This window comes from Micromesistius poutassou (genome assembly GCF_964030765.1).
Source record: "Micromesistius poutassou genome assembly, chromosome: 24".
NCBI classification, from domain to species: domain Eukaryota; kingdom Metazoa; phylum Chordata; class Actinopteri; order Gadiformes; family Gadidae; genus Micromesistius; species Micromesistius poutassou.
In genome coordinates, this window is record NC_140294.1 from 3,461,014 (window position 1) to 3,477,111 (window position 16,098).

General features: G+C 42.4%; 1 protein-coding gene across 1 annotated transcript; it reads left to right on the plus strand.

Annotated features, from left to right (window-relative positions):
- Positions 1-1,934: 1,934 nt before the first annotated feature.
- Positions 1,935-3,749, plus strand: LOC311369874 (zinc finger protein RFP-like; the record flags this gene model as incomplete). Its single annotated transcript, XM_084488092.1, has 2 exons — positions 1,935-2,040; positions 2,149-3,749. The coding sequence occupies exon 2, from the start codon at positions 2,151-2,153 to the stop codon at positions 3,747-3,749; it is 1,599 nt and encodes a 532-aa protein (XP_084344218.1). The 5' UTR covers positions 1,935-2,040; positions 2,149-2,150.
- Between the last annotated feature and the right edge of the window lie 12,349 nt (positions 3,750-16,098).

Consider the following 16,098-nt stretch of genomic DNA (forward strand, 5'->3'; position numbering starts at 1 on the left):
CCACCTCATCCTCCTCCTCCCTCCTCTCTCCTCCTAATCCTCCCCTCTCTCCTCCTCTTCCTCTCTGCACCTTTTCCCTCCTCTCTCCTCCCTCCCTCCCCCTCCTCCTCCTCTTCCTCTCTCCACCTCTTACCTACTCCTCCACCTCCCCTCTCCTTCCTCCCTCCCTCCTCCTCCACCTCCTCTCTCCTCCTCCTCCTCCTCCCTCCCCCTCCTCCTACTCCCTCCCTCCTCCTCCTCCTCTCTCCTCCGGTCCCCATGGTGGTCTCCAAGAAGCCCAACCAGGCGTGCTGGGCCGGGGTCCACTCCACCCTCACCCTCACCCTCACCTGTCCTCCACCCGCTCCACCATCTCCACACAAAATGACCTTGGATGTTTTTCATAATTTCCTTAAGTCCTTATTTGGGAGATCTTCTTTCAAGTTCTTAGCAGGAATTTTGAATCTTCTGCCCGTAGAGAAAACCACACACTCTACATGAGGACTTTGATGTATATTTATGTACTGAAAACTGTACCTTTTTTGATAAAGGTGACTTTGAGAAAGAAAAGTACACTGATAACCGTGACTTTTAAGTTTTAATTTAAACAGGTAAAACTGTTTTAGTATGAGATTGAAATATCACTAACTAGAGGAATATACAACAGGGAATAGGGGAATGTGTGTGTGTGTGTGTGTGTGTGTGTGTGTGTGTGTGTGTGTGTCTAGCAAAGTTGTGCTCCATATCAGCAGTGATAGGCAGCCTATCAGTGTGGCACAGGAGATGTTTTTTGTACCCTTGAACAAAGCCCTCTGTTGTAATGTGATTGCTGGATTCAAATAAAGAATTTAAATGTGTGTCAGAGAGAGAAAGTGCTCTAGGGGGGAGAATAGGATCAATGCATTTTAACCAAGACTTGCTCAAAGGCAGCAAAGCAGACTCAATTGTGAACTTTGGATACTCAGTGTGTTTAATTAAGTTGAATAAAGACCAAAACCTGTCAAAAAAAAAGGGATATTGAATATGTGTCCCAAAGAATGGCCTCTCGTATTTAACTAAAGCTCATTCTAGTGCTGCTTGTGTTTTTAGTTGCAGGATTGACGTGGGTTCAGTCATATAACGGAAGGCTTTATTTCTCCGAGCTTGTGCGTATGTGTATACGACCAACTCTCCCCACCAGGGGGGGCACTAGAGCTGGAAACGTCGCAAACTTTAATATGATCCCACAAAGCCAGAAGTGTATGTATCCCATTTAATTCCCTGACTGGTTTATTACACATTTCAATGTTTAATGTCCGTGTGCTAAAACGTTCTTCATTGTCATTGACACTGGATCTTGGAAGTCGACGTGAACTTTTGGAACAACTTGCAAACTTTATGGCTGATATGGTTTATATGCGGTGTATCCAGCTCTTATTTCCACACGACACACACACACACACACACACACACACACACACACACACACACACACACACACACACACACACACACACACACACACACACACACACACACACACACACACACACACACACACACACACACACACACACGCGCGCGCGCGCGCGCGCGCAGGATCACTCTAAAAATAGAGCTTTTATCTCTATACTATGTTTTGAATATCGGATCGGTGCTGGATTAAAGGTATTCGGGAAGTTCCGGAAGCCCGAGTCCATGACAGCAGGTTAATCCCAGGTACAGTCGCAAACCAACACTAAATCACCACAATGTCTCTCGTTTTTCTGATTCTCATTTAATTCCACAAAGAAGAGGAGAACACACATCAAGGCATTTGAAGTAGCCTACACAGTGCATGAATGTGCCCAAAGTCAGTGTGAAAGTTGAGACGTCAAGGGACTGCGTGTCCGTGGGGGCGGGGCCAGGGGTTAGGGGAGGAGCCAAGTGATGGCGGAGGAGAGGAGAGGACGTCATGTTGAGGAAACGAAACCTATGGTTTATAGAAACCAAAGTCACTCGACGGAAAACGGTTCCCTCTTTCAGGAGGAAAATAAAACGCATTTTGGAACAAATAGTCTGACAGACAGAAACAACAACAAGGTGAGCAATACAGCACAACTTTGATAGAAGTTAAAACCTCTCTTCCCGTTATGTAATAAGACAAAAAATGGAATTGCTCAAAACATAAACCTTGTTGTCTGTGTCTAGGAATGGCCTCTGCTACCTCCTGGTCTGAAGAGAACTTTTCATGTCCCATCTGTCTGGATGTGTTCAGCAGCCCAGTTTCCACACCATGTGGACACAACTTCTGCAGAACCTGTATTACAAAGTATTGGGATGAACAAGTCCGGTACAAATGTCCTGTTTGCAACGAGCTCTTCCACAGTAGACCTGATGTACGGGTCAATACCTTCGTATCAGAGATGACTGATCAGTATAGAACGTCCGTACGAGTAAAAGAGCAGCCTTGTGTTGAACCAGGAGAAGTTCCCTGTGACGTCTGTACTGGGACCCAGCTGAAGGCTGTGAAGTCCTGCCTAGAGTGTTTTACCTCTTACTGCCAAACCCACCTGGAGCCACATCAGAGAGTCAGAGGCCTGAAGAAACATCAGCTGGTCGAGCCTATGGACCGTCTGGAAGAAAGGATGTGTAAGAAACATGAACGACTTCTGGAGCTCTTCTGCAGGACTGAACAGGTGTGTGTGTGTCAGTTCTGCACAGAGGGTGACCACAAATCCCATCCTGTTGTACCTCTAAAGGAGGAATATGAAGTGAAGACGGCCCAGCTGGGGAAGATAGAGGAGATGATCCAGGAGAGAAAACTAAAGATGAAGGAGATCAAAGACACAGTAGAATTGAGCAAGAAAGATGCAGACAGAGAGCTAGCCGGTGGTTTGCAGGCCCTCACCGCTCTGATGCGCTGCATTGAAAAGTGGCAGGAGGATTTCAACCAAACAGTTAAAGAGAAACTGAAATCCATAGAGAGACAAGCTGAAGACCTCATCAAAGAGCTGGAGCAGGAAATAGAAGATCTGACCAATAGAAGCTCAGAGGTGAAGCAGCTCTCACACACTAAAGACCACCTCCACTTCCTCCAGGCCTTCAGATCCCTGAAGGATCCTCCACCCACCAGGGACTGGACGACGGTGGAGGTCCGTCCTCCGTCATACGTAGGGACCTTGAGGAGATCCCTGGATCGGCTGGAGGAGACACTGAACATGGAGATGAAGAAGCTGCGTGATGATGCTGAACTGAAGATGGTCCAGCAGTATGAAGTAGATGTGACTCTGGATCCTGATACAGCTGCTCCCTGGCTCATCCTGTCTGCGGATGGGAAACAAGTACATGAGGGAGGTGTGATGAAGAAACTCCAAGACAACCCAAAGAGATTTACACGTTATGGTATTGTTCTCTCGGTGCAGAGCTTCTCCTCAGGGAGATTTTACTTTGAGGTCCAGGTTAAAGACAAGACTGGATGGCGTTTAGGAGTGGTCAGAGAGTCCATTAACAGAAAAGAAAACATCTCATTGAGTGGCTGCTGGATTATATCATTCAACAAGGATAAGTTAGTATTTAATGATAAACCTGATGTCTGTCTCCCTCTGAGAGCTGAGCTCCAGAAGGTGGGGGTGTTTGTTGATTATGATGAGGATCTGGTCTCCTTCTATGATGTGGAAACCAGGGTTCATATCTACTCTGCTACTGGCTGCACCTTTAGAGAGCCTCTCTATCCATTCCTCAACCCATGGTCAAGTGATGGTACAGCCTCTGCCCCCCTGATCATCTCACCCGTCAATCAAACAGACTAAGACACTGTTTGATATTAAAATAAACAAACAACCACTACAACTAATGATATTTCCTGAATAATCTATTAGATCTGAGAGAACTGCATTAATGTTGTACTGTTGTCAGTTCACAAGGATGAAAATAACCCTGACTATTATAAATATAGCCCATTGTAAATTATTATATTCCACTATATTCATCAATGTGTGTTTTCTCCCTTTTCTTTTTCTACTATAATATTGGAAATGGTTTCAGTTATGTAGAACTTTGGAGGATACCGTTTTTATATAGTTTGGAATCATGAATAAATACCCAATTCAATATTTGTTCACTGTTTTGATTTCCATAAAAATGGCGAGCAATTGAATGTTTATAGTTTCAGTGTAATAGATCTTTTCAGGGGAAAAGGTACATTATATTTTTTCACATTACATAGGTCCTATTTTGATTTGTTTAGTCAAACAAAATGGATATTTGAATAACTAACTTAGGTAGCCCAGATTGTGTACACACACACACACACACACACACACACACACACACACACACACACACACACACACACACACACACACACACACACACACACACACACACACACACACACACACACACACACACACACACACACACACACACCCAGTGTGAGATCCCGATATTTTATACTTGTTAAACTTTTTTTTTTTTTTTTATATTATATATTTTTATTATTTTCAGAAATCACTCCAAACTCCCCACAACAAACAAGTACACAAGCTAAACAATACAAACAGCAACATCAAAACAAACAAAAACAGCAACAAAAACACACAGCCAAAACAGGAAACAAACAAACAAACAAACAAACACAAGAAGAACAAAAACAAAACAAAACAACAACGACAAACGCTACCCAGACATTTACAGAACTGTGTTAATATGTTTCGCAATGGGGCCCCAGACACAGTCAGTCTCCACGGGTGGTGTAACAGTACCCGGATTGCGGCGAAACATTTCTAGGTGTATCCCTGAGACCATTTCCCTCAGCCACCTGGAAAAGCTAGGAGGGTCGGTGGCCTTCCAGTCGTTAAGTATCAACCTTTTTGCCACCAAAGTGCCAAATCTGATAGTCACCTGCATAGGGCGAGGGAGTGAGTAGAAAGCTTCGGAGCAACCAAACAATATAAAAACTACATCTGGATCCAGCTGCACATCATAAACATTACTATACCATGAGAAGATCTGTTGCCAAAAAGAAACAATCTTTGGACAGAGCCAAAACATGTGCCCCAGGGTCCCTAGACCTTGGTTGCATCTGTCACAAATATTGGAAACATCAGGATACATTTTACTGAGTTTTACCTTGGAATAGTGTAATCTGTGCATGATTTTATATTGGATCAGCTGCAACCTAGCATTGGTTGAACCTAAATGAATCTTTTCCAACCCTTCCCTCCACACCTCATCGGACAGCTCCGTACCAAGATCTGCCTCCCATGCAGACTTGATATGGTTTGTTGACAGAACTGAAACTTTGGAAAACAATGAAACAAATTTTGAAACAAGGTGTTTAGATCCTGGCTTTTGTTTCATTATAGCAAAAAATGGGTGCTCCATAGGATTTATGTAGTTGTTTACATTTTCTTTAACAAAATGCCTTACTTGTAGATAGCGAAAAAAGTGGGATTGAGGAAGGGAAAAGCTTTCCTTCAACTCATTGAATGAAGCTAAATGATTATGCATATACAAATCTGAGAAGGTAACCAGACCCCTTTGTCTCCAGAATACAAAGGCTTGATCAGACTTAGGGCCCGTCCACACGGAGCCGTTTTTTGGTTAAAACGCAGATGTTTTGCATCGTTTTGGCCGATCGTCCACACGAATCCTGTAAACGCATCGCATGAAAACGGAGTTTTCTGAAACCAGGTCCCAGGGTGAATCAATTCAGAAACGCACCCCTTGAGTGTTCGTCTGGACGGCCAAAACGCATACTTGCGTTTCGATGATGTCATCGCCACACCCCTCGAGCGTAACCTCTTGTAACCTGATTAATCTTGGAATGAATCTAGATTAATCTATATTAAAATGGCTCATTTGAATTCTGCCGAAGGCATTCATAATATGTGTGTGCTACCTAAATAATGACTAAAAGTAAGTCTTTGAGAACGGGTTTCTCAAGCCAGGTGGCGCATTAGACCAGGGGCTCATCTCCTGTTTCCAAAATGCATCACAAACTCTAGTATAATTTACTACACGCTTACTATCACAAACTCAAACGCGGGAAAATATAACGGCGCCGGGACGTGCTCTCGCTACAGGTCCACGGCACGCTCGTCTCCGGTGCGCGTCGCGGCAGCCGGGGCGGCGGCGTTGACGGCAGACGGCTGGTACGCGTCCGCCTACCGCCGTACCAAGGCGGGTAGCTCGGAGGAAGATTTGGATTATTACAACAACACCAACTATTTCGACGCTCTGATGTCACGATCAACCCAAAACGTGTCATCGCTCACCCAAGTTGTTTATATTATCATTGCTACATTGTCTCCAGCATATGGCGCAATTATGGACAGTATATTTTATTCAACACTCAGCTTCTGGTTAGTTCAACTTTGAGAATAGATTAACGGCGATATTTTTTTTATCGCCCGATAAGAGTCTCGCGTTAACGCAGCACGTTAACGCCGATAACGGCCCACCACTACGCAAAATATTATGCTCCTGTGCCACCACGCTGAGAAAAAAAGACTGATGGACAACCACATAAGCCACATTTTACAAACAAACAACAGCCATGCGTGCGCTAATTGAGACGATCAAAAGGGTTAAAACAGCGCCACCTATACGCCTGGAACATGAAGTAGCGTGTTGAGTCGTATTGAGATGGATCCGTGTGGACGCAAATGTTCTTGAAACGATGCCAGGGAAAACGGAGAAAAAAAAGATCGTTTTGGTACGTGTGGACTTGGCCTTAGCTGGAACAAAACTATGGTTAAAACAAATAGGAGAATATTTAGAAAAATCAGGTAGTTTGAGTACCTTCCTAATTTGTTTTAAAATTTTAATTGAATTATACAGCACAAAACTATCCTCAACCGAAGACAAAGGGTAATCTTTCGTGCAAAACAAAAGAGCTGAAAGGGAGCTATTTCTTGCAGCATGTGATTCAAGCTGTAACCACTTAGGTGTATCGCAGTGCTCTCTATGTTGAGGGAGCTGATCCTGCCAGAAAATTAAAGCTCTGGCGTTGGTTGCCCAATAATAATGTTGAAAATTAGGAAGGGCAAAACCACCCTGTTTCTTAGGCTTTTGTAAATGAGCCTTGGAAATACGATGAGTTTTATATCCCCATATAAAAGGCAAAATTATAGAATCAATTTTTTTAAAGAATGACGATGAAAGAAAAATGGGAATATTTTGAAACAAGTACATAAACCTAGGGAGCGTCACCATTTTAATAGCGTTAACCCGCCCTATGAGAGAAAGTGGCAAAGACCTCCAATAATCAATATTTCTCTTAAGCTTCTCAACCTGGACGTCAAAATTATTTTTGATCAAATGTTTAGAGTTTACAGGAATAGACAGGCCCAGGTAAGAGAATTGGTCTTTGGCAATTTCAAAAGGAAGGGATTTAAGAAAAAGAGGATCTAAATTGGAAGTGAGAGGCGTAAGTGAACTTTTCCTCCAATTGATGGAGTATCCGGACATACTGCCAAAATAATTAATTAATGAGAGAAGTGGAGGAATGGATGAACAGGGGTCGGACAAAAAAATCAAGCAATCATCCGCGTACAAAGATATTTTACATTCAGTGTTACCAATTGTGATGCTTTTAATGGTGTTAAGCTGTCTTATACTAATAGCCAGGGGTTCAAGTGCAAGGTTAAACAGTAGCGGACTGACACAACAACCCTGTCTAGTCCCACGTCCAAGTTTGAAAGATGATGACCTATTGCCATTAGTGAGAATAGCAGAGGTAGGACTAGCATAAAGGATATTGATGAGAGATAGGAAAAATTCGCCAAATCCGTACCGTCTCAAAGTGGCATGCATATACCTCCACTCAATCTGATCAAAAGCGCGTTCTGCGTCAAGGGAAATAATCACTGGTTTGAGATTTACCTCATGTTTAGTATACATAATGTTAAATAATCTGAGTGTGTTAAAAAAAAGAATATCTTCCACACACAAAACCATTTTGATCAGGGTGGACTATAGATGAAATATGCTTACTTAACCTAGATGCCAACATCTTAGCAACCACTTTCTGATCAGAATTTAACAAACTGAGAGGTCTGTAGGACAATGGGTCCGAGTCCTCTCTCCCTTTCTTAAGTAAAAGACAAACATTGGCCTCATAAAACGTTGGCGGGAATGAATTATTAACAATAGAATGTTGAATCATTCTATACAACAGTGGAGAAATGAAATCAGTGAAGGACTTGAAAAACTCTGCACTAAACCCATCTGGGCCTGCCGCCTTACCATTAGGAAATGATTTTATTGCCTCACAGATTTCATTTACTGTAAAATTAGAGTCCAACTCATTCTTAGCGTGTTCACTCAATTTAGGTAGGTCTACAGAGTTGAGAAATTCCCCCATCTCTTCATCAGATACCTTAAATTTAGACTCATATAACTTCGAGTATAAATCCCTAAAGTAATCATTTATATCTTGAGGGTGGGTAAGAGTTTCCCCGGTAGAAGACTTGATTTTAAGAATAGATCTATTTGCCTGAACACCACGAAGCTGTCTTGCCAGCAACTTTCCTGGCTTGTCATTCAACTCAAATTGCTTCTGTTTAAGCTTAAGTATTTGCTTATTTACCTGATCACTTAAAATATCATTATATTCATACTTAAGTTTCATAATGCTGTATAAATCATCAGTGGAAAAAGAGGAAGTGTAAGCCTTCTCTGCTTCGGATAGTAGTACCTCTATTTCCTCTAAACGTTTACGTCTCTCCTTCTTCTTAGACGCTTCATACGAAATTATCTTGCCTCTCAGCACGGCCTTACAGGATTCCCACAAAATGGAATCATTAACAGAGCCGTTGTCATTAATCAACAAAAATTCATCCATGGCAGCTTTTATATAATCATGAAATTTGGTGTCTTGCAATAATAATGGATTAAAGCGCCATGAAAAAGAAGTTTTGGGCAGGGACCACCTCAGAGCCATAGTGAGAGGACTATGATGAGAAATTAATATACCCTGATATTTTGTTTGCACCACATTTGATAATAGCTTTGAATCAATAATGAAATAATCAATACGAGTATATGTTTTGTGTACATGTGAAAAAAAAAGAGTACTCTTTGTCTGCTGGGTGCTGAATTCTCCATATATCTATCAGATTATAAGTTTTGATCAAATTATTCAGGGTACCTACTGAATTAATACAAGGAGGAGGGCGTGACGACATGCGGTCAAGATAGGGATCGAGATAACAGTTATAGTCCCCCCCACAAATCAAATTAGTAGAGTTGAGATCTGGTAATAAGTTGAAAACCTTCCGAAAAAAATCAGGGTCGTCAATGTTGGGACCATAGATATTAAGACAAGTAATAGGGATATATATTATGGAGCCAGGACAGCAAACCCTCAAGGTTTTGTTCGGCATAGTGGAGGGGGCTGCAGTGTATGGTTTGACCGTGTCCTGGATGTAGGATTGTCCGGAGCCTTCCGCAGCACGATAGGCGAGTAGGCTTACCATTGACTTGACCCTGATCCAAGCAGCCACCGGTACCCAGTGCAGGGTGCGGAGGCGTGGTGTATGTGGGAGAACCTGGGTAGGGTGAAGACCAGCCGGACTGCAGCATTCTGTATGAGCTGCAGAGGACGAACAGCAGGGAATGAACCAGAAGGGAGACACAGTAGTGGAGATGATAAGAGCCTGGACCTGGCCTTGTGTGTGAGGAACGGCCGTATCCTCCTGATGTGGTGCTGCATGGATCTGCAGGAATAGGGGGTCACAGCGGTGACGGCAGTGAAGGACAAATAATAACAAATAATACAATCCTACCTTCCACCACACACAATCAGATTCACAACCACAGTCAAACCGCAAAGCTAAATAGGACTCACGTCGTTCAATAAGAACAAACGATAATATGATAATAACTGCAACATATGCACGTTTTTTTCTTTTGTTATCGCAATTGAATTCTCATGTTACTTTGAGTGGAACACATCCTAAGAACTGGCCTTTCATATTTATTAGCATGGTTTAATTTGTCTCTGATGGGCGACTGATTAAGTTCAATAAAAGCAGGGATTCCTCATTACAAGTGTAATGGACCGTGTCAATCCTCAAATGAGCAGCTCTGTAAAGAACCATTACAAAGAGCATCTCAATTCCACCTACTAAAAGTTGTTCAGTTGTTGACCGTACAACTGTGTGAACTGAACTGTAGCCGCGTTTACATGGACACTTCTGTTCCGAATAGAAGTGGAAGAACAGCTCAATCGGAATAAAAAATGATCATATATACGCCTCAATCGGAATACAATTATCTGATCGGAATATAATTCTATGCGGAATAGAAGAGGTGGTGTAGTCCACTATAATCGACATGTATACACTTATTCCGATTGGTTTGGGGTGGGTGCGGGTAACTTAGAGAGATGGCATCAGCAGCTGCAGTAGTTCGCAATTGGTCTGTCTGTACTTTTATGCAACCCGAACTTGACCACTGTCAAGGAAAGTGGCTTTTTTGACTGATTCACGTCTGTGTATCACTCTGCAAGTAGTCCGGTAACTTATCAAACCCAGCGGATTCGGTTGCTTAGCGACGTCAACGTCTTTGGCGGACTATTTCTCACTGATCTGCTGATCAACACTACGAATGGTAACAAATAAATTGTCAAAAGACACACCGTGTGAAGTTATTTTTTCGTTTCGGCAAGTAGCTGTGTAATAATGTAGCCTATAGAACGTCGCCAGTTATTATCTAAAATAAGGGAGAAGCAAGACACCTCCGCTTCAAGTCGGGGATCTATTCCGATTAGAAATCTAATCAGATCAGAAGTGTCCATGTAAACGTGGCTACTGAGTCTCAGAGATCAGGGTGGAGAGGGGGTTGGTAGATTCTCCCTGCTTGTCAAAAGGCAAAGAGTGTTGACATGTTGAGTCGAATAAAGGACAACACAACACTGAACACAACACTGAATATGTCCTTACAATGGCACTGAAAGAAAACTCAGAACCCCAGCGTAAATTAATGTCGTGCATTTATTAATATTTTTTGTTACATTGGCAAATTAGGGCCTCTTTACAGCCTCAAATCAGAACACATGATATATTAATAACCATCTTAAAAACACACAGCTGCGTGTCACTGCTTAAGTGGTAGGCTACTTTGGAAAGATATGTTTACACAAACATCACTATCTCACAACTTGTTAGTTGATTTGTCGAATAATACCTGTCAAGGGGGGTTGGGGGGGACGGCAGGATGACACAAACCCATGAGCAAAGTCTGTCGAGTTGTCCTTTGTTCTCGATTCAACAGCATCCAAAGGAAAAAACAAGTCAATGCATAATCCTTGAAATCTGGAAAGAGTGGAGAAAGTTTTTTTTTTTTTTTTTCCCTGGAACAAACAGTAAAGAAAAAGTAAAGTCCAGCAAAACGTTGGTTAAACCCTGTGTCTGAAATTCGGCCAAAATAGGCGCTAGACCACAGGTGTAAAGTTACTAGACCAAGCAAATCAATGTGTGCCGTAGGCACGTGCATCACGTTTTCACATCACACATCACAATTTTCAGAATAAAAATTTAAAAAGAAGCCATTTGGTGGACTTTCAACTCAGAAAAGATAGAATTTCATCATGGACATTATTATTGTTATTTTTTGTGTGTGTTTTCAGCTATTTTTGGCATGATTGTTTTATCAGTATAAACCACTATAAACCACACCACTGATGGAGCATGATGATGTAAACCTCTCTTGGACAGCATCTATAAGATTGATTGCGAACATTTATTCATTCATTCTTTATACAGTACATTTCAATGCTAGTGCTGATTATATTACTATTACTCACAGACGTGCGGTCAGGGGTGGCAGAGGAGGCAGAGCTAAGGGTGGTATAGGGCCAAGCCCTTGGACTTTCAAGGCCCTTCCCGTCTAGAGCATGGAAACCCGACCAGAGCTCTGTCACATCAGCGCGATAAATAGAATAGAATAGAAACTTTAATTGCCACACAACAATGTTGGTATTTTTTGGCATTGAAGATTTAAAATTTAAAAACTGCTCAGGTCGGTCGTTTCACTTGATATAAAAGTTTGTTTTTGTTTTAAATAGGACGTGAGTGTGTGATGAAATTTGTTTATGTATGACAACGTAAATCGTGCATAAATTAGCCTATGTGCGCAGCGCAGATGATGGGAGACGTAGGTGTCATCAGGAGTTTATTAACCACGGAAAACGAAGGGACGTCTACTTTGGAAGTATTTCTACTTAGTAGTCAAGGGCCTGTTAGCTTGGGCCTTTTGTGTGGGCCTTTGAATTCATTTCAGTTGGCTATATGATTGGGCTATGCGCGCCTGTGTTTAAAGCGGCCAGTGTCGGGACATAGGACTCGATCGACTACTCACGTTCAAAGCCAAATAGAACCTCAAGAATAGATTTGATGATTTAAGCTACTCTATTGGGTTTATATATTTGTGAATCTGATGTCAGTGCCTCACCAGCCACGAACCTCACCGCACTGCTGTTATTCACATATCCTCATTTACATCTCCATCCATTTTTTGTTTTATAAATGATAAAAAAAAAGTGCTAGTTATACAAATCACCCAACATTTAACAGTGTAGGCTACACGATTAGCATTCAGGCAAACTCATTAAAAATATAGGCTACTCCTGTTTGACCTTCACTTCTAAAACTAAGATTATACCGTAAAAATTACGTGGCTTACCCATAAGATTGACCAATGACAAACCAGAAACGGCGAGGGGGCGGTACCGGGTTCCGCATTGCCGTTGTCAGGCAACGGAACACGCAAGCTTTCCCGAAATACAACGCAGACTTTGACCTTCAACCAGCGGGCGTCTCCGTTCCACGAGAGAAAGGCAATTATTTTTTGACAATTCAGCTGGTGTTGTATTTGGTTTACACTGAATCAAATAAAAGGAACAGATAAAGCCTTCGTACCTTTGAGCCCTGCCGATCAGTTTAATACTGGTTGCCACGGAGAGCGTTTGTCGTTTCCTTTTCCTTGAATGTGTCCGTTTGAACTGAGGTATACCGTGGTTGAAGGATGTTTATGGTTTGAATCGTCTTTATGCTTGAAAACAATGGACCGCTACCCCCCACCTACCCCCCCACTCCCGAAACACAGACACACACACATAACAACCCCCCCCCCCCCCCCCCCCGCGCCCACCCCCCTTGAGATAAGCTTGATTACCATGACAACTGGGTCCATAATACAATATGTACAGCAGCATTAAACACTAGAAAACATTCAAAAGCCATTGTCTGTTGGCAGATCGGTAGCGGTGGTGTCTTTCGGTTTCTCCCTGGAGTACATCCACCCGACGAGGGAACAATATCCACCCCGACCTCTCATGGAGGTCCCCCTGATTGTTATTTAGTTTTTTCATTCATCCCTACCGCCAAAGTAGGCAGGGGTCGTCACTAGGAATCCATCACTGTAATACACATGTAGAGGAGCAGGGGAAAGCAAACAAGTATATATAAGTAAGTAAATAAAGTAGGTAAGTAAGTAAGTAAAGTACAGATATTCTGCCATAATATTTGGTACAGTAAAAGAGTAATTCAAGGACCAGTACACCCTGTGGATCGGTATGTGGATAGGGGGTGGGCGGGCACTTCAGTCGCTATGGTCTTTCTGATACGGGCATCAGAGTGGCCATGTTGAGTCAAACACACAATCTGTTCTGTAGACAAGTGGTTCATCTTTACGAGATACGACCACAGACAAGGAGTTTGTGTGTGGGTGTGTGTGTGTGTGCAGGCCAGGTGCCAAGGCAAGGCCATACACCCACACCTCTGAATACCTGCCTGTAAAGGGTGGAGCAAGAGGAAGTTTTTTATTTTTGCATCCCTGGGCAGCTCATTTAAGGAAAAGAAGACATGCATACATATAAGACATATAGCATCATTAGACAAACATGTAGACATACATGTGAGACATAAAGCATCGATAGACAAACATGAAACGTGAAACATAATAATCCATACCATCTTTTTTTATGTATGCTTCTGGATCATGGATAGAATCATGTTTGTACACAAGTATTGACATAGACTTCCAGGTCTATGTGTGTGTGTGTGTGTGTGTGTGTGTGTGTGTGTGTGTGTGTGTGTGTGTGTGTGTGTGTGTGTGTGTGTGTGTGTGTGTGTGTCACGACCCCACTGTTAGTTTCGAACCGGCTCTCTGTCTAGGCAGGAGTCGAGACACATAAGTGGTAAAACCCACAGCTGGCAGGCAACTCGCTTCCGGCCACGTGGGCAGTGACTCACCTGGTTCCTGGCGAGCTCTGGTCCTTCTTTGACGTGTTGAGGGATAGCCCAAGCGTTGGAGCAAACTGTAGCCTGTCCCGGTTGGTTTATAGTTTGACATATAACATAGACAAACACTAGACAAACATACACGACAAAGGGGTGGTCACGTCTCCCCTTTAGGAACCTAGTCCTGGTACCGTCCTTGTAGAAGGGGAAAAACCTTCTCCTCTTTCAGAGGGTGTTTAGGGAAAAAACAAGTGTGGGCACCATGCTGTCTGTTCAGCCATCTTGCCACCATCAGCCATCTTGGATTCCCCAGGTGACCCGTATCAAGGCCAATCAAGGGAGCCACTCCCACAGTTACCATGACAACCAGTTACCCACCAGCTTAACATTACCCAACAGTAGGATTGTGACATGTGTGTGTGTGTGTGTGTGTGTGTGTGTCCCAGATGAAGACTAAATGCTAAATAAATAGGAGTCAAGGAGTGGGATATGAAATGATGACCAATCAATAAAGGGTCAATATTGATATCAGATTTATAGTAAAACACTGAGAAACAAGCAATAACATACATTTTGTGAAAAAAAGAAAATCGACACAAAATTCAACAAAGCAGTAAAAACGGAACTACAATCTTTGTATTTTTATCTCAGCATTCATGTCTACTTGCACTGCTCGTTCTTTATCCAAATGAAAAACAGTTTTGTTTACAGTCCGCTCTGATTCAAGTGGACATTTGATTCCAGAGACACTTTGTCAATTGTGCCAGCACTCACAATCTCTCTTCTGTGCAGAGAAATCAAATGGTGTACTGAGTGATTCTAATGATTTATACCTGAAGGAAGGAATACATGGTACTCAAACCCAACCGGGGGCTTTATTGTTGAGCACCATGGGCAACATTCAAGTCATGTTCTTTTAATCACCCAAAGGGCTTCGCAGGCCACATCACACACCCCCTAACCCTAGCCCCCCAAAGTGCAAGGAAGAACTCCCTTTGTCATCAAGGGAGAAACCTTGGGAAGGAACGCAGACTGAGGGATCCTACCTTCTAGGGATGTAAGGAGTGCAATGGCCAACATGGACAGACATATTGCAAGTATTACAAGCAGAACAGTTGAAGGTTCCTGTGGAGTGTGTGTTGTTGATGGCTGGTTTTAAACAGCCTCACTTGGGCCGAGTCAGACTAAATAGACTCTAGGGCTGGATGAGGCTGCACGCTTGTGGTTCATTGCCCAAAACGATGCCAACAGGTAAAACCAGTCATCACCACACACACTCAAGAGAGCTCTGACATGCCAGTACTGAACATCGACTCTGACTTTTAGAATTCTACCAACTCTGCAATAAATAAATAAATTCATACGTTCATATTGACGGATATAAAGGGTTCATATCAACATGATGCTAAATTCTTAAAATGATGGAGGCGGATTCTACGTGGAGTTGTTCAGTAGTGCGTGAGCAGACAGCTCAGACTACTAGTCGAGGATTGTACAGGGAGGTGTGGCAGCAACATGTTCGGTATGAGGAAGAAATAGTATGGTGAAGATTTGATCTTCCTCCACTAAAACAAAACTGAAGACTTTTATGTTTGCTTTAGCTTTCTGCTAAATCTTAAATACATTGCACTTTCTATAATACTTTTTTTTTTTTTACTTTGCCTTTGTTTTCTTTTACTTATCTATTTTATTTTATTACTTTATTTGATTGTATGAAAATGTTTTTATGTGAAGCACTTTGAATCTGCCTCGTGTATGTAATGTGCCATATAAATAAAGTTGCCTTGCCTTCCTTCTTTTACTGATCCCCGACAAATTTGGTTAGTTTATTTTTTGAACTATCAATTATCTTTGTTTTTCTCTAAGCATCTAGACCTCAGAGCTCTGTCCATAGTTAACAAAGTGATTA